At 40.4% G+C, this 19033-nt stretch overlaps 2 protein-coding genes across 3 annotated transcripts in view; both read right to left on the bottom strand.

The window, feature by feature from the left end:
• The window catches only part of UBA6 (ubiquitin like modifier activating enzyme 6), a 32682-nt gene extending 20756 nt beyond the window's left edge, over positions 1-11926 (bottom strand). Inside the window, exons 1-11 of one of the 2 annotated variants that reach the window (XM_056343344.1) lie at positions 11438-11926; positions 11217-11336; positions 9078-9149; positions 7577-7671; positions 6741-6769; positions 5872-5966; positions 5237-5348; positions 4054-4134; positions 3385-3507; positions 1412-1535; positions 121-224 (exon numbers count right to left, since the gene is read on the bottom strand). In XM_056343344.1, the coding sequence (XP_056199319.1) occupies positions 121-224; positions 1412-1535; positions 3385-3507; positions 4054-4134; positions 5237-5348; positions 5872-5966; positions 6741-6769; positions 7577-7671; positions 9078-9118 (804 nt within the window). In that variant the 5' untranslated portion in view covers positions 9119-9149; positions 11217-11336; positions 11438-11926. The remainder of the gene's footprint in view (positions 1-120; positions 225-1411; positions 1536-3384; positions 3508-4053; positions 4135-5236; positions 5349-5871; positions 5967-6740; positions 6770-7576; positions 7672-9077; positions 9150-11216; positions 11337-11437) is intronic. The other variant, XM_056343335.1, reaches the window with a different exon arrangement.
• A 5769-nt stretch (positions 11927-17695) lies between these two features.
• Positions 17696-19033, bottom strand: part of LOC130158723 (transmembrane protease serine 11E-like) — a 41757-nt gene continuing 40419 nt past the window's right edge. The window contains exon 10 of the mRNA XM_056359666.1: positions 17696-18065. Coding sequence (XP_056215641.1) covers positions 17904-18065 — 162 coding nt within the window. The 3' untranslated portion in view covers positions 17696-17903. The remainder of the gene's footprint in view (positions 18066-19033) is intronic.

Raw genomic sequence — 19033 nt, 5'->3', positions numbered from 1 at the left:
ATTGAATAAGATGAGTGTAAATCCAAATCACAGGTAAACAAATAACGTATCTGCTGAATTCTGCTTCGAGTGCTCAGACCACTAACATCAAGAACCTGGTTATGTCAAGCACACACTTACAAAATAAAACATCTTGGGTGTCTTCACTTGGACAGCTATGCCTCCATGTAAGTAAGGCTCCATATCTGATGTATCACCAATGCTGAAGGAATAAGGTGACACCACTGAAAAGAGAAGACAATAAACAGTAACTGATAATTAGAAGCGTCACTGGATACTACAATTCCGTATGCAATAAATAGGGGTTTTGCTAATGCCTTTTATGCTGTAATTTACTAGTGTGCAACCTTGCATAAACACAGCGGATTCTCCTACTAACAGGATTGTCCCCCTCTGTCAGTTTCTGAGCTAAAGTATTAGTTTCACAGTATTTGTTATGAAATATTTTTGAAGTGGCAGCAGATTTAACAAGAATTCTGATGACTGCAGCTTTAACAAAAATGAAGTCACTCTCAGTTTTATTTAGACAGTGCACAACCATGTCCAGTATACTGCTCCGGGCAGGATTTTAGCCCCATGACTAGAACAACAGGCAGTCAGAAAGGGTAGCTGGAGTATATAAGTCGCATTTCCTCTCATACCACTTGGTGTATCATTCAGATAAATCAAGATGACACAGAAGTTGTTAATTCATTGAAAACTCAATCCAAAAGCTGAGCCGTGATTAAGATACTGAACACAGTATCAGCACTAGCAAAAGGGTCCAGAGGAATCATGTTTCAAGGGTACTGTTTTTGTCTTAGACCACAAAATTAGTCAAACCACCCACACTCACCCACTCTTCTGCTCCAAACAGGCAGTCAGACCTGGGAATTGGGCAAGTTCCTGGTATCCAAAAGGAACCGAGTAGGATGCCTTGAGACATGCATGATGCAGACCAAAGCCGGGTAAACATGAATCATAAGAATCACTTCAAAAGCATGCTTAGTGATGTCAGTGCATCCCTGCACTTACACTGTTACCCAAAAAACTACAAGGCAAACAGTGACACACCATGTGGTGTTAATTTAGTCCAAAACTTTGACAAAAGCACAGGGACCCTCCAAAAAAAGGGAACAGTTTTGTCAGCAAACTAATGACAGTAACCTCAGAGGTTGTCAGCTCCTTTCTACTAGCTAAAGCGTTTCTACTGCACCTTAAGCAGCAAGATGAGTTTGGAAAGACTTTACTAAATGGAATTGGAGTCAAGACAACACTAGGATGACCTCTGGACCAGAACACAATTTTTTTGGTGTGAGCTCACGGGAGGTCTGCACAGCCCAGTACTCCTATGGTTACAGTAACTAACAGTACAGTGAACTAAAACAGGACAAAAAATAAACACCTTACAAATGAGTCAACAACAGTTTACCTGTTACTTGGTGTGTGGATCCATTTAAGCATGACATTCCATTAACTTCCCGAAAGGTTAAGAACTGTCCCGTTTCAAGCCTGTGTGGATGATTTTCGAGGCAAGTGACAATACCAGGATTTGACTGAAAGCAAAAACGGCCAAGTTAGCAAGGAGGAAAGTATCTTCTGTGAAGAAGCTATGTGTCTACAATAGCATGACTTTCCGCCTATTGAAACTGCAGCCTCTAACACTTCTAGCACCTCAGTTCTGCCATAACAAGGGAGTTGTCTGTGTTAATTTTTCCAGTCCTGTTATTTTCAGTTTATCAGTGTTCTCATAACACAGGCTTTCTCGTTTTTACCTTTTACAGTTTTCAGCACATTAGTAAACTCTATTTGTTAGTTCTTAGCAGTCGAATTCATTGTTCTGTTCTGAAGTAGTAACAAATTTATCTCCTTATTCCAAAGCAAAAATAGATTATATGTACAAAGAAATTTTCACAGACGTTAAGGAATTAAATCTTGCAAATGGCCCGTATTACTCCATGCTTCCTTTCCAACTGATCTCCTTAAAAAAAGACACCCCAAACTCATTCTTGAAAGTTAGGAAGCTTACAAAGTTGGACATCCTTAAATACAGTAAAACCACAGCCTCAAGTGGATTCACAAACAAACAAGCTTGAAATTCCAAGAATCTCAGACAACATCTCATCCTGTTACAGGACATCTTGCCAACCTCCCATGCACAGAGACCCCTCTGCTGTCTGTGGACAACTCATTAACACCTTGTGGTGCAGCTCAGGTTGTAACATAGTGGATTTGCAAGCAAGCTTGGCCTGTAAAATCTACTGCCATCCCTTCCTGAGCTCCCAGTATTAGAAAGATTTCAGTAAAGTAGCATAAAACTTAGAGTGGACTACATTATCTGTGGCATAGACAATTCAAATGAGTTGACCAGAGAAAATTCTTCTCTGATTTAAAGACAGAAGGCCACCTCAACCCTGTCCACAGGACAAGAACAGCCATTTGATGGTGGTTTTAGTATTGAGTTGTAATTCCAATCAGTTTTACACTTCAGAGAGTGGAAACAAGATACAACTCAAGTACCAGATTATGAATCACAGGAGATATATACAGATATATATTCATCCCTTGACTTGGCAGACAATCAGCACAAGTCATGAAACATAACTGTGTACTCTTTATGTAATTAATGAGAACAATCAAGTCACCCATTCCCTTTTAAAGATACCAAAGGACAGGCTACCCAAATCATCGTATCATGAGTTTTAATTCACCTCAAACCCAATCTGCTATACAAACCCTCCAGCTAGAAAGTTTGGTTACTATTACATCTAGACTGGAGGTATGACAAAAAAATTGCTACTGGATGAGTGAGGTTATAGTCTGGACTTCCAGAGTTGAGAGGAGAAGCTAAAGTTGTTTTCATTTATAAAACAATAATAAAATCAAATGGACATCTTTTCTAACATTCTGCACTGGAAATATTAGCAATAATATCCTCTTCTTGTAGCCTCTGTTTTGGTAGGTTAAAACAAACCCTTAAATTTTCTTTTCAAAACAGGCTCTCGATCCCCTTGATCCTTGTAGTCCTCCTCTATATGTGTTGCAGTTTCTCATAAAAAAGGGCTATTTTCATGCCCATTTTGGGGTTTCCTTAGAAGACTTACCGATTCCCACACCAAGGCTATGTCCTCTTCTCCCCTACATCTCAATGTTATGACGTTACATTATAAGTAATGACCTGGAGGCATCAGTACACTCTACAATGTTAGCATGTCATCACTGACTGGTTTTGATGGAGACATCAGAACAAAGTAACTCTATTTGCCTCTGCTGTACTGCCAATTTGCAACGGCTTAGCAGGCTGCTGAAGTGAAACACTCTGTTTGGTCACATACTCAATAACAACTCATTATAAAGAAAAAAAAAAAGAAAAGTTTAAGCAGCACAACAACTTCTATCCCTTACTTGTGTTATATTTGAAATGAAGATCTCCTTTGGTTCTTCTCCTGTTGTATCCAGCACTTCAAATTCATCACCAAAGTCACAAAACAAACGTGAGCATATTCCATATACATCTGCACTGATGAACTACAGAAGAAAGTAAAAGTTATGAGTATCCCTAAAACAGCACAAGCCAAAGGAATGATCTCTGACATTCAACCTTGTTCAAGGCTAGCAGGTTTAACTTCTATGGTGGAAACCTGCCATGTGCACCCAGGCCACTGACTATATAGCACAGCACTCATGACAGGCTTTGAACCCACATAAGCATTTCTGAAACCCAACACAAAAACCAGGGATCACCCCAGTACACAGTGAAATACTGCCATTCCTACTACTGTTACATTCAGTCCAAGTATGTTTTTTTCAGAACAATTATGAGTTAACAGTGAAAACTATTTCTTTAACAGATTATTTTTAAAACCAATCTATGGTTATCTGGGCTGGTATCCAGAAAACACCAGACACAGGTACAGACTAGCAGCATCATACTTCCAAAACTCACACTGCTCCATCAACATGCTGTCTGCATAGAACTATAAACCTCAACCAGCTTTCTCCATTTCCGGATAGAACATGTAGGTCCAAACGTTCACTGTACGAATTAATCAAGTGTTTAATTTTTTCTGTTACCTTAATAGGTGGCTGCTGAGTATGACAGAAGTCGTTAATCTTCTTCTGCAGCAACAGACTTACTTCTGTCAATATGACACACTGTGAACAAGAACAGAAATAAATTTAAGACACTCAAAGCAATCAACATCTTCAGGAGATGGAAAAAGTAGTACTAACAGTAAGTTACTCAGGTGTCCCGATTCCTTTCTGACACACATCACAGATGTGTTTTGAGTCAGTTTTCTCATTACACATTAGAACAGATGGGTTACCGTTTCACAGGTTCTGGAAACAAGATGAACAAGAGCAGGAACAGCAAATTCTCACTTTTCTTTTTTTTAACTGCAGCTGTGAAACTCAAAACCTAATTGGAATATACTTATGAAAATAGTTATGGATAATCTCAGAGAAAATGTGGATCATTAATTCTAAGATTCAAGTTAACAAAACAAATACAAATGATACTCATCAGTGTGCACAAAGAAGTCTGCACAAGTCTTAAGTACTGGTGCTCAGCAAATTGAAGGCATAAAATTTCTGCAAGCATTCTTTTAAAGTTTAGGATAGTATTGGGTTATAAAGCATATGCACTGTATGCCATTCAGTTATACATGGCTTGTTATACCTGAGGCATTCAGAAACTTGGTGAGCTTGGGTATAACCGATACCCCACAGTAAAAGTTCCCAATTCAGACTGAGCCATGCACACAGGCAGCAGACAGATGACTGAACAACTCAAAACATCCTCATTTCACCACAGAGGAGTTTATGTTTCATTAGATACATACAGAAATGATGTTTCTAATCATATAGCCCGAGTTTCTACTGCCTGGAATACTGCACACAAAATACATGTAGAACATATGTGGTATGTAGCTGCAACAAAAAGTGACAGGTTCACCTTCAAACAAACAAATAAAAAAATTGTATAGCAACCTCACTTAGCTATTTATTGTCATAGTAAATTCCATAGTAAATCTCATACGAAAGTGCTAGGAACACAAAACCACCATTTCAGTCTTGAAAAAAGCAAGCACCATTTCATTAGTCCAAACACAAGACCTACTTCCTTCTTTACATCATCTCAAAATGTACTGTAACGTTTGTTTTCAATTTATTTACTTATATTTAAAAAAAATAATAATTCAAGTTGTTTACTCTGAGCAAAATACCACATACAACTGCTTTAAGAGTGACATACCTGGTACTGCTTTAGAAAAGATAGATCTGTGGTTTCATCCAGCGGCACAGTTGATGCTGCTACATGGACATATGGATTGAGTTCTGCAATACGATGAAGTGTGGCCTCAGCCCTGAAAGAACAACAACTTGCAAGTTTTTTTATGCATCTACAAAATTGTATTTTCAATACAGAATTTCACACATGCCCTACAAAAGTCCCTCAGGAAGTCTCCCGGCAACAACCACCAACTCATTTATTCACACTTAAATTCAAGCAGGTCTGAGGAAAAAAAGCTCTGTCCAATACACAACAGGACTTACTGATAGTCTGGTGTCAGGACTGTTTTCTAGTCTCACACAGATGGCTGAAAAAACCCAAGGAAGAAAGGCACCCTGGCCACCACTATTAAATTTATATTACAAGCCCCCAGCTGCAAGAAGTCAGATGTTTGACTCAGAACTCCAGTCCAAACCTAGACTTCCCCTAATACTATCTGGGCATTGCACTCAAAGCAAATAATTCCAGAGAAAGGGTTTAACAACTATTTGAGATGTATTAGCAGCTCTTGAACAATGAACTGTTATTTTTGCTGCTGGTGAAACTGTTACTCCTAGTCAAGTACAGTTCTCCCTTTCCACAAAGACTTCACCAACCTGTTCCTTTGACTGGTAATATCATCTTCGTGGATGAAGAAGTTGATACCCAAATCCCATTTCGTGCACTGCTTGGTGTCATGAACTGTAAGAGCCTAAGAAAGTTCAGCAAAAAACTTGTTACTGGAAAAAGTGTACATGGTCATAGCACACAAAAATACAGACTAAGCCCCACATAAAATGCTGGAGGACCGCAGAAGATTTAGTTGTACCACATAAAAGAACAAGTTCCTCCAACCCCCTTTCCAAGAAAACGTTTACTGCTTGAGAGATAGAAAAGCATCTGCCATATACATTTCATTAAGCATTTTCCTCCCATCTTGCAGTGATGAGAGGATGACTTTTGCCACACTGCGATTAAGGGACAATTGTGAACTGTAAATTAATGCACTCCCGAAATTATAAACAAAGGTTTTTCTAATGGGAAGAAAAGAGTTTTTAAATATTTCTCCCCAGTAGAATTAATCCTAGCAGCACAAGGATTAAAACAGTCAACCATTCCAATGTCTACACAAAAGGATTCTGATGAATGACAGATTACGATAACATATTTTGAATAGTTTGGCTTTTGAGTTTATACCACTTCACTTAGGAGAGCCCACTTTGCACAAAAGGATTCAATGTCTGATCAGCAGCTGGCTAAAATATTACATGAGGTATTTCAGAGTGCAGTGGACATTAACGTGAGACTCCAACCATATCACTAGAACACCCAGATTATTAAGAGTTTTCACCCCCAGGTCCTCAAATGCTTTGTGATCCTTCTGCTGAAAGACAGCTTAAGAAACTTTAGATTAGCTATCTAGTAGCGTTGTCCCTTTTTCTCCTGCTCACCCAAGAATACCCAACAACAGAACTGTTTTACATACCTTAACCCCAGCCAGAATTATATTTTTGGCTGAAAAACAAAACAAAACATAAAGAGAGAGGGACCGTTGCAGGTTTCTTGCAAATCTGTAATTGAATAGTTATGTGGGCGGACAAGAACAGTATGTCATTGCTAAGAACTTCCCAGCTTAAGGGTTTGTTCTCTTACATTTGGCTCAAGCATTCTACAGCACCACTGAAAGCAGAGTAACATGAGCAAGGTTAAAAAGGCTCCCTACGTTTGTCAGCTGTTCAACTCACAACTGTGATTACAGAGACACTAATGACAATAAACTGCAAAACCCCATGACTCTGTTGTGGGATCTGGTGCAGAGTACCATTAAAACCAACTGAAAGGGTAACACCCCAGGTAAGAACCAGCCAGCACAAGCCTTGCTCGCAGAGTAAGGGGAATTGTTAAGGAGTGTCTTGCACCAGGGCAGTTGTGCAATTGAGTGGAAGATGCATGTTTTCTACCCGTCCCTCCCCCATTTCCTACATCGGGATAATTCAGGCTATAGCTGTTCCTATATTACGTTGATTCTGATGCCTAAAGGAATACCTTTGATTATCCACCCTCAGCCTTCACCTAAGAAGCAATCTGGCCCATGGAAGCACATTTTAAAGTAAAATTTGAAATGTTGTTCTAGTAAAAAGCTTACTAACAAAAGTCCAGGATATTTTCTGTACCTGTGATGTTACTCATACACATCATACAAATACAAATTCACTCAGATACTTCGGACATGCTTATCACATCTAAAATAAGCTTTAAAAGTATTCTGGGACAGTATGTTTATACACACTTGTGCCTGCTTAAATAAATTACCTAACTTACCAATCTCCACACCAAGACCACCCATACCACTCAGGAATACGTGGGACTGAGCCATCTTCTGCATTGCTGTGTCTCCAAGAACATACCTCTGGCGGCTATAGTAAAGGTAAATCCCAATCAAAACAAGATACATATAAAAGCAACTGAAAAATTCCATTATTTCCAAAAAAGTTAACATATTTTCAGTTATTCTTTCAACCCAATCAGTTTCTAATCCTCAATACCACGTCCTGCAGGTGAGTGTGTGTCTCGTTAAATATGCACAGTTATATTTACCAGCCCCCCATTCAACAAACAACTGAGGACATAACATTCATGTATCTGAACTGCACAGCACTTTAGGAAATAAATATCCATTGAATGTAATACTTGCATTTACAATCCATAGTGAAACGCATTTAGTACAGACCTTTTAAGTGCCAGGTTTTAGAGAAGAGAAATAATTTTAAATCGGTGTAAAACCTATTCAGGATACTAGGAATTTTGGAACTAACTATTGAAACCAGAAGCATGCCAAAGAATTTCATTGTTATCAAAAATGTTCAAACCAGAGGGAGCAGCAGCTTTTGTAGTCAGATCTTGAGCTCTGAAACACTCTGTTTCCAACTATACAATTAAACCGTTCTAAATAATACCTTTTCCACTAAGGAAAAGTACAACTTTCATAAGACTAGTGCCAAAAAGTAAAGTGATACATACAACACAGGAAGCATTGCACTGAATTAAAAAGGCGGCTTTTATTTGTTTATCAAACAGGTGATTTATTTATTTTTAATATATAAAGAAGCTTTTCACTCCACCACGTTTTTCCAGGGACTATACTATTTGTTCCAGTACAGCCTCTGTGAATTATTGCCATGCCAAGTGATTTCAAGCCACTCCCACTAACAAATTAAAATCCAAAAAATAAAAAAATATTTTTAAAGAAAATCTACCAAACCCCCGACACCTTGAAGTCTGTAGGATAACAGAGATACTGGTGATGTTCATGAGGACAGAGAAGTATGGCAAAGACTGAGGAATAAATGAAATTATGAAGGAGATATATTACATAATATTGAGAAGAAAGGCAAAAAAGAAGGCAGTGAAAGAAGAGGAAGAGCAAGAAAGAGAGGAATAAATACTTTGTCAAAGGGGAAACCAGCTAAAGGCAGAAAGGAAATCCATATTATAAACCGAGGAAGTATTATCCTTCTTTTCCAAGAAAGCACACATTATTGATACTACTGGAATTTTGTACAACTCCATAGTATTTGCCTATGCTTTTTACTGGTGTAATACTAACATGGTCAGAAAATACCTGTTCTGAGACCAATAAAGTAACAGTTTTACAGCAAGAGGGATTGTATCTTCAATTCAACCAGTTGTCACTGTTAACTTTGTGGGTTCTCTTTCACTTGCTGAACAGTTTGGGGGTTTGCCTTACAAAAGGAGAGTCACAGCAGCGCAAGTACACACATCTTTACCTAACCAGCAATGCCTAAAAATCAGGTATTCTTACCTATACAAAGCATCGTCAATTTCCATAGAGTCTGCCGCCATGGTGCAATGTGTTTTGTTTATACTAGAAAGGCTACAAAAAGAAATAATCTGGTTACATTGTATGTAATTTCACAGTTGTCCCCCCCTGCCCACCCCATTCAACTCTTCAACAGAAGAACTGGAAAACAGTAAAAGTGACGTCACACAGCAATCACTTTGAACATTAAGCAGCCTATAGAACACCACAGCATCTAGGCAATTAAAACACATAGGAACCAGAAGACAAGGACCCCCAAACCTTTAATAAATGTTTTCAAAATACAGACATACTAATTTCCCTGCAGAGGAGAAGCAAGAATTTTGTATTTGCCACAGTTAGATTTGCTAAAAGTACAATTTCATTTTATATTAACAGCTCCAAGCTGTTTGAGTTGCATCTACCCGATTGCTGCTTTTTTTTGAAGAGAAGACAGGAGAACCCTGAATGACTAGGAATGGTTATTTACACTGTATTATTTCCATGTTAATTGAAAATCCTTAGGAGACAAGTTACTCTTTTAGCTAACCAAAGAAATCAATACCCAAAGATCCAAATTAATGCAACATTTAACTAAGTTAAAGTTAAACAGTTCAATAGAATTTTAAGAAAAAAACTAATTTATGCTATTAAGGCCTTAAATCATTAGCAAAGACTTTTTCATTGTTCAGTTACTTTAGTGATAACTAAGCACTAGGATTAGGAACAAACTGCCACTGGGCACCTTGTTTCTAGTTAGGCAGGCTGGGAACCGGTGCATCCTGGACCAGGCAGGTGACCGCAGCCAAATACAGGATGAGCAAAACAGACTCCGTGTCTGACCCAGAACATCAGTTCTCATTACTACTAGGAAGGTGCATCTCTTATTTCAACTCCCTACAAACTGCCTTGGAAACCAGACATAGGTGACAATCCTTTCTCCTAAGAGACTTAAACGTAAAGGCTCTGACATACTAAAGACTTTTTTCTCTGACAGCATTGATATACCGTAAAACAGCTTTCAAGGCAATCTTGCCAAAAGGTTAACCCCTATTTACTGTTCAGATGGTTTTGGCAAACATTTTAACATTTCTGAACAGTGGCACCTGCAGCCTGTCATAACTTGGAGACTATAACATTCTGACCTGAAATTTGTCCTTTTGATTTTTTAGGCTGAATTAGAAAGTGAAGTAGCACAAAAAGGGACAGTTACACTGAAAACAAGCCACAAATCTCACCAGTTAAGCTCTTCCTCAGTGTGGATACTAGCTCCTACACATAAACTAGCACACAAGACAATCAACATGAGGCACCTCCATCACAATCTACACCATCAGTCACTTCAGTGCAGCTCCTGTGCCTTCACACAAGGGCTGAAGACAAGCAATTCCTATGTTATTAGATCATCATAGGACCCAGATCTCAAGCCAGAGAGCAACACATCTCAGCTGTGAGCCATGGGCTTCAGTCCCCTGCTTAGGTAAAATCCTTCATTTCAGCCATCACCTGGGATGCAAGACTGGAAGTTCCCCTCAAAGCAAGCCAGTGCCATCTCGTAACAGCCCTGAACTATTCCCAAGCAGTTCCATTCCTCCACAAACAGCACAGACACTCTGGGACTGTCCAACATAAACAGATTGTGGTACTAAGGTAGGCAAGGTGATTCACTCCTGGATAAAAACACCCAGCTTTCTCTGCTGTGGTTGCTGACAGCCATCTCAAATCAGCATGCTCTCCAAAACAGCCTTTTGTAAACATGGATGTGTGATCAACCCACAGGAGAACCCTCTCCACCTGTATCACACAGACCCATTTGACAATGGTTCTTTCCAATATATTTATCAATTCCCTGTTCTCCTCCTGCATTCTCCGTTACAGCTGAGCTGCTGCCAGCACACTCATCAGGTACAGCAAAACACCTCCTTCCAAGAGTACTTAGTGCTACACTATTGTCAAGTGGCTCTAGGGCTAAGTTTTGTCAATGTATTCCCGCATCCAAGCTGTATTTCTCATTTTAGTTCAATTAGTATTGAATCTGTCTCAAAGAAAGGCAAGTAATACCGGGGGGAGGGGGCGGGGGGAGAAGCCATTCCCACATTTATGTTCTAGTTCTTGCCAGATGCTTGACATTTATACACTTGCCTGTTTCCTTTTAAAAGCCAATGTCACCAGTTTTAATGTCAGGCTTCTATTTAACTGTGTAAGTAACATCCTTCATTTTCTAAAGCCTTAGCTGCTTGTAGGACATAACCTAGGGATAAACTGAGAAATGACGTGTTACCACCACGAAGGACTGAGATGCTCTGAAGGGCAGCGAAGGCACAGGAGCTGCAGCAGTGGGCAGGTTTCACAGCGTTTCTTACCTCCGAGCCAGCACAGGCTGAAGCAGTATTAATTACTTGCTGTTCAGCAGGACGGGATGGCAGGGAGGCCCGGATTCATCCCACCGACCCAGGGTTTCCAGAGGTGGATCCCAGTCGACGCAGGCTCGGCGGAGGGAGAGAGAGGGCGCCGAGACCCGCCGCTGACTGCCCGGCCGGGCTGAGGGGGAAACCGGCACCTGGGACCCACAGCGGGGAGCCGAAACAGAGCCGACCGGCGCCGACACCAACCCCACCGGCCCCAGCAGAACCAGACCGGCTGCAGCTCCCCACCTTGCCGCCGCGGCTCTCGGGGTGCTCCGGGGGCGGCCAGCCGGCAGCCCGGCCTACCACCGCGGGACCCGCCGCCCGCCCTCCCCGGCCCTGCGGCAGCCCGCCCTCACCACCGCGGCGGCCTGGCGTTGGAGCGAGGCCTGTGCGCGGCCGGCGGGGACGGGGGAAGAGGCAGGAAGGGGGTGGGAAACGGCAGCGCCGGTGCCGCGGCGCTTCCCCGCCTGCGCCGACGCGAGGGGCCGGGCTAAGGCCGCCCGCCGCGGCCCGCCTCTTCCCGCGGGGCGGCGTGGTGGCGGCTGCCGGCCCTTCGTCGGTACTCTGCGGGAGGCGAGTAAGCCGTTAAAAAACCCAGAACTTTCTGCCCAAGTAGTAACACACCCTGTCGTTACTAAATAAATAAATAAATCCCCGTTGGGTTCAAGCATTACCCGTTCAGACGCTCAAGGCCACTTCTGAGCCCAGCTCCTGAGGTAACTTGTCTCCACATCTTGCCAGGAGAGTGCCAACAAAATGTCACCTACCTCAAAAATAGGCAAAATTTCATTAAAAGGGGCTACAGAGTGAAGTTGCCAAATGCTAGAGAGCATTCAAAGCTGTAGAGGAGTAGAGATTTGGGAAGAAGTGGTGAAAAAGCAAGCCTTTTCTCTGTCCTGACCGGGGTTTGGGGAACTTGCAAGGGCAAGAGGACCCAAGTTTTTTCTTCTTCGTGAACACCCAATGCATTATTTTAGCATTTATCTCTAACAGCGATGGAGCAACCCTCCACGTCTTCCTCAAGATTTACACCTCAGTCCAACACGCAGCTTTTGTACGGAATTAGTAACAAAGTCTAAAAGTAGGTGGACAGCATTGCGTTGGTTCAAACGTGAGCTATAGTTCGGCAGGGTCAGGGTGAGAGTGCCTCTCTGCCCCACAGCTTTTGTCGCACACAGAAAGATGTGGTTAAATTTCAAAGAACCACTAGAGGCCACTAGACGTCTGAAATGCTGGGCTGAGAGAAGGGAGAAAGAGAGAAAGCAGTTCAGTTCTTCAGGATGCCCAAAGCAATCCTTACCAGTAAAGGAGTTGGCATTTAAGGCTGGTATTCGCTTGGTAGCTTTTTCACGTAATACATAAAAATCAGAAAATGCAAAATTCAAATTACTTCCATTATTTCAATAAAGTCATTTCAAAGAGCAGTGTGTGTACCCGATGAACAGAACTAACAGGAGTCCCAGCTATAAAGGGGGGGTGGGGGAACTGGAGAGTTTAAAGACAGCAAAAAATGTCAGCTTCAGTTTTGCCACTTTGCTAGTTTTTAGTTCTGCCAGTTATTTTTACCTTTAATTTTGTTTTTTCTTTCCTTAAAAATGAGCCTTTTTTTAAAAAACAGGTTAAACTAACAATTCTTATTTTTAAGAATTTACCAGTCAAATGCGTTGTGAAATATATATATAAAAAAATCTGCTACCTACCATCTTTCTGTTGTGGTCATTGCATTTTTTAGGATACCAGTCACTTTGATATGCAGTCATCTCACATGAAACAGATTTTGCATAGTAATAGTGAACACTGATAAGCCTTTTGTCTAAATGGAGAAACAGCAAGATTGGATTAATTCTCATAGAACAGTTTAGCAGTAATTAAGCAAATACTAACCATCAGTGAAACTGTGAATATGGGCATTCTAAGATAAATTGCCAAATAAAAATGGACAGATTCTGTTTACCCCAGAAGCCAAAGAACCTTGTTCCCAAATGCATTAATTAGTAGGTGTACTCAGGAGCCTTCCACGTTGCTGGTACCAAATAAAAAAAATATATGGGTTTCTCTCGTATTTCCCAAGACTGCAGAATTTGAAACATTTGGAGTCATTTGACTTTTCTTTTTCCCCATAGACTTCTCTTTTAAAAATTTATACGTAACTGTAGAATCTTAGTAAAATTGGTTAAATAAATTAATTTTAAATGAAATCCAAACTCCATATTTGTATCATGTTGAAGTCAGCTATGGCTTTTGAGATTGGCAAAAGCTGTGACACAAGGCTGTCAGTTTACTGACTTGCTGAAGCAATGAGTGATATGTGGCTGTGGTCAGGAGAAGACCACTACCTCTGGACTTGAGCCTACCCATGCCCAAAATCTCTGACTTCAGTTTATGTGCACTACTGTAGATTCATTCCACACACAGGTATTGAATACATCTTTAAACCCAATATTCTCAAAAGGAGCTGAAGCTGATAGAGCTGTAAATCTCCTTTCCATCTGCCAGGAATACCCCACCACTTGCACTTTTTAGTCTTCTATATTTCCTGATTCCCAGACACAATTTCACATTCTTAATGGGGGGTACAAAGTAGGGATGTGATGGATTTGTTTCCCTGATCTATTTAGTTAATAAGCAATTTAGCAGACAAAACTCTATGTAGTTTTCTCTCTAAAAATGTGTTATTTGAAAGACTAAGACCAACACAATTCCATAGCGCACAGGCCAGTGCAGAAATGACCATAAATCCACACCGACATCTTTCAGTGGGTTTCCAAACATCCTGCCATGGGCTATGGCTTGCCACCAGCTCTCACGGGAGCGAGGTGCTGGCTGGCAAGGCTTTGTCTCCTCTTTCTGGCACAACATGCGGTGTAGGAGTGCTTTGCTGGCTTGTTTAAAAGGACTCCAGCTTCCCAGTGGGGTGGGCCAAAGGATCTTATCACTTAAGGCTGCTCTAGCAAGCAACAGCTTCCTAGAAACCATGTTAATAATGTTGTTAAAATCCCAATCCAGATAAACAAGGGCACCAATTACCCAAGCTGAATCCACGCTGACGTGCAGGAATGCATTTCCAAAAGCAAGAGCCAGCTTTTCCGTGCTCGTGCATCTCTAACACAGGCTATGAGTTGCCAGATAAATATTCATTGGGTTAAATAACAACTTTTGGCTCTCGGTCTTTCTAATTGGTTAACAGGAACGGCAGATAGGGAACTGGAGTTTCTACAAGCTTTACTTACATAAGGAATCCTGGTGACAGATTGCTGTCATTCAATCAGATGTCCTCATATGATCAGGCCTTGTACAATCAGCCTCTTATTTCTTTCCTATTTATGCTCCAGGCTGAAAATTAGCATTGGGCAAGCTTCAAACAACCCAATTTGAATAACCAGAAGCCTAAAAGATGTTTCTCGATGCTTTAAATCTGCTTGAGAAATCTCAGGAGATATCAAGAGAAATCTCAGAGATAGGTCAGCTGAGTAGACCTCACTACAGCCAATTTCCAAGAATGCCATGTTACAAGGATAAGTTTTTCCAAGGCCAGAAGCAAGGCGCTGGATTCTTGGATGAAGCTCCAGATCCATTCTCAAATTTGCATAGTGCTAGCTTAACTGAAATTCATCTTTGAGTATTTTAAAAAAGAATATGTCCTACCTTGTCTTTGCTGAAATATCTGTAAAGCTCCAACTATTGTTAAAGGCAAAATTCCTAGGATGGGGAGTAAACAGAGAGCACTGCAGTTTTAGAATAGTCTTATATCAAAAAAGGAAGATTAGTCTATTTTGCATCATATACAATTTTTAGCTTGGTTATTATTATGCAAAAAAAAGGACAAAAAAGGAGCAATTGTTTTTAAATACATTTAATGTATTGAAACATATTACCTTTATATTGTTTAAACCCTTGCTAGATCTTATCATCAACAATAATAAAATGTTTCTAAAAATCTTTTATTTAATCATACAATGTTCTCTTATTCTAGGGCAGAAGACAGAGTCTTCATAAATAAAACACTGACATGGAGTATAAGACAAACCCAGGCCAGACAGTTTGCGAAAAAATTTGTGAAAAGTGCTTCTGGCTGGCTCAGGACTCCCTGAGTAAGGTAGACATTCTCCCACACACCTCTTAGTATTTGGCCTCTCACAAGAAAATCTGAAATAAAGGCTGCCTTTCTCATTTTAAATGCATTGTATATATACATGTCACTTACAGTGTGAGGTAGGAACCAGTTTATAGTGGTTGTATCTAATCCGGGCCTCACCCCCTCATCATTGCCCCTCCATTTGCTAGGCAAAAAAAAACCAGATATAAGTGCAAAACAAAGCCTTAGCTATCTATGACAGTAAACTACTGTTTCCTTTTGATTGCAATTCATCAGCTGGTTATAACGAAGGACACTTGTCATGGTTTTCACCTTCAAAGCAGTAAGAGGCACAAAAAACTAGATGTATTTTTTTTCCCAAAGGATGGCTTCAAAAAAGGGGGACCTGGACACTACAAGAAAACAGTGTTTCCAGGTGACCTAATCCAAAACTCCATGAAGTTTCTATTTTGTAACTGAACCTGGCCCAGAGTAAATTCTTAGTTGAAAAATAGCAGCAACTCAATAGTGCATAAATGACAAACTTCGTCAATAAATTAAGGAAACTGATTTGCTGCACTTAACTATCCTCCTAACTGTCCCAAGATCCTTTTCATTTTATAATGCACATGGACAATCAGAATACAGTTTCTACTATTCCAAAATTAAAATTAATCTAAAACCTTCAATACACTTATTTCTTAGATAAGGCATCTTGTCTTTTACTGAAATTCATAGATATATAGAAAGACTGAAAGGAGCATAATAATAAGACTACCCCCTCCACCACCAAGGCTTCTATCCATAGGTAGACTTGTAATTGAGGGTGTGAGTTTTCAAGAAATACCGAGCATCTCATTCCCAGGGATGCTGATTATTGGACAGCTTGCACAGTAGGAAGGCTGAGGAGGGACCCAGTTCTGAGCAGAAGGGCAGGCAGGATGCTTCAGAGAAATTTTCAGCTGTAGTAGGTTCAGCTGTGGGGCTTGCAGCTTCTTTCGTGTCTCATACAGACTCCTGTGAGTTCTGCATTCACAGCCTAAGCAGTCCAGTGGCCGTTCAAAGACTGCAGGAGACAGTACTGGAGTGACATTTTGGATCCTCATATTGAAGACCTGGGCTCTAAGGAACAGTAGTAGTCACTGCACTGGACTCCCTTCCATCAGCATTCCATGAGATGTCATGCACAGAGGTAGGTAAAGTGCTCAGTTGGTGTATAAGGATTGCATTTACTCTGAAGTTCTTATCGGGACTGTTATTTAATATGAAATTACTCTTCAGCCTCATAAGACAGGACCATATTCATTCATGGCAGAGACAAATTCATCAGTGAAGCAAGACAGTATCACTAATCGCTTTCTTTGCAGTGAGGTGGTTTCCACTGGCTGGCATGACCTTAGAAAAGCACTCTATTTCTTGAATGAAGAAGGTAATTCCCAGTTTATTTGTGGTGAATATTTATTTTTCCTTTAGCACAAATTTCAATGCTGGGTTTTCTTCCAGGGACGTTGTTTGTGAGGACACACTTATTTTACAAACAAATTCGAGCAAAGCTCGTGTTTCTATATCATAAGTATATTGTGAGCGGAGCAAAGTAGATCTAGAAGGCAACTGGTACAGAGGTAGCAGCACAGTATTGTGATAAAGCACTTCAACAATAGCACTTTCAAGTAACTTGAACTTCACAGAATCCACAAAAAAAAATTCCTGTTACGAATGTGCTTCGAAATAAGATCAGGCTTTTCTCATTTCCCTTCCAACTTACTGCAAGCACAGAAATCCTCCTTTTCCTTAGCTAAGACCTACCCTCAGTCCTGGCTGACCCACTGTTAGCTCTCAAGGCTACTGAGCAGGGTGAGCATGCAGGGTCTCGGCTGCGGTCAGTACAGATGACAGTCTCTAACAAGAATAATAATCAAGGGTTCGCTTTGTTACAAACACAGCTGTGACAGCATTTGCTTCACTGGAGGAAGAAGGTTCAGCTTCAGACCTCAGCCATGGCTGAAGAAAAAATTATTATTTTTTTCTTTCCTGGAAAATGTTTGTATTTATAAACCAGGTAAATTGGTAGCTTTAAAATTTTTAAGTTTAATTATGTCAGTTCATAATTCCTGATAAGTGAGAACGTTTCAAGGCTCAAAGATGAGGCAAGCAATCTCCTGTGTTTAGTATAAATTCACAAGGGGTTAGGATCTCTGACTGCAAAGATAGCACTTGCTGCAGGCAAAGGTTGCTTCAATCAAAACTACATAGGAATATATATACTAAAAAAATAACCTTTCAGAATTACAGACAAATATGAGATACGTGTAGTTTATGTAGTTAAATTAATTTTTGATTTTGGAATTAGATGCCAGTTTTTGAGGTAATCCAGTCACGGAAATAAGTCACTCGTGTGTAAACTCCAGGTTTATTTGGTTTGGCACATTCGTCTCCCCAGCTCACTATTCCCACGAGGTACCACATCAGTCTAGAGTCTGGAGTAACCAGTGGTCCCCCAGAGTCCCCCTAGAGAAAGAGGAGAGGGAGAAAAAAAAAAAAAAAGAAAAAAGATTTCATGGATCAGAAGGGAAAAATACAATTCTCTTCATAGACAAGAGGGTGTGTCCAATAAGAGAAGAAAAGAAGTGGTGTTTCAAGAGCTGCCATTTGTGCAGAAACCAGGTTGTTCCTGAAACTTGAGTCTGAAGTCTGTGGCTTTTTCCTGTCTGCCATGAGACCTCCTGACCTGTCTCTGTGGCTGTACAGTTAAAAAACAAAACAAACAAGCAAACCCAAAAAAAATCCCCAAAACACTTCTGTTTTGTGACATGCTGCTTCCCAAGTGCCTCGTCTTCCTCCTTGTACAAAGTTGAGAAACACAAATACATGCAGCAATCTGACCCAACAAGAACTTTTTCTTTTTAGAGTAACCACTATTCTTTCAACAAATTTTTAGTCACTTGCAGCAACAACATTTCAACAAGGATTTAATCAGGAACTTCTAATTAGATGCTATCTCCTGAAGATGTTAGCCACTTTCAAAGGCTGAATTCAGACACTGTTAGTAGTATGACATAGTAATAACAGTTAAACTGGAAACCTTACAGGCTGAAAGGCAATCCTCACACAACAGAACAAATTCCCCATCTTCTGCCAAAATACTTTACTGAAACAAACAGCAGTTGCACCCTTGTCTTCAGGTCTGTCAATGCTGAGCCAGACAGGAACAGAGAAATTGAGCCTCCGCAACTTACTCTGCAGAGAGTTTTGCTTTGGGCCTAAATCTGTAGGACTGGAATTCTAGAAAGGGTCTGTTTACAACAGCACTTAGGAGAACATTCTTTGCAAACAGTATAAACAGAATTTACCTTTTAAAAGTTATCATTATGGGAATATTTTTTTTTTTTAACACAAGGGTTTCCTTGCAACATTTGCAAACCTGCACAACACAGGTATCCTTACCATTCCAATTACAGCTATCTTCCTTATAGTTC

This window comes from Falco biarmicus, chromosome 1 (genome assembly GCF_023638135.1).
Source record: "Falco biarmicus isolate bFalBia1 chromosome 1, bFalBia1.pri, whole genome shotgun sequence".
Classification (NCBI taxonomy): Eukaryota; Metazoa; Chordata; class Aves; order Falconiformes; family Falconidae; genus Falco; species Falco biarmicus.
This window is presented reverse-complemented; position numbering and strand designations above follow the sequence as displayed.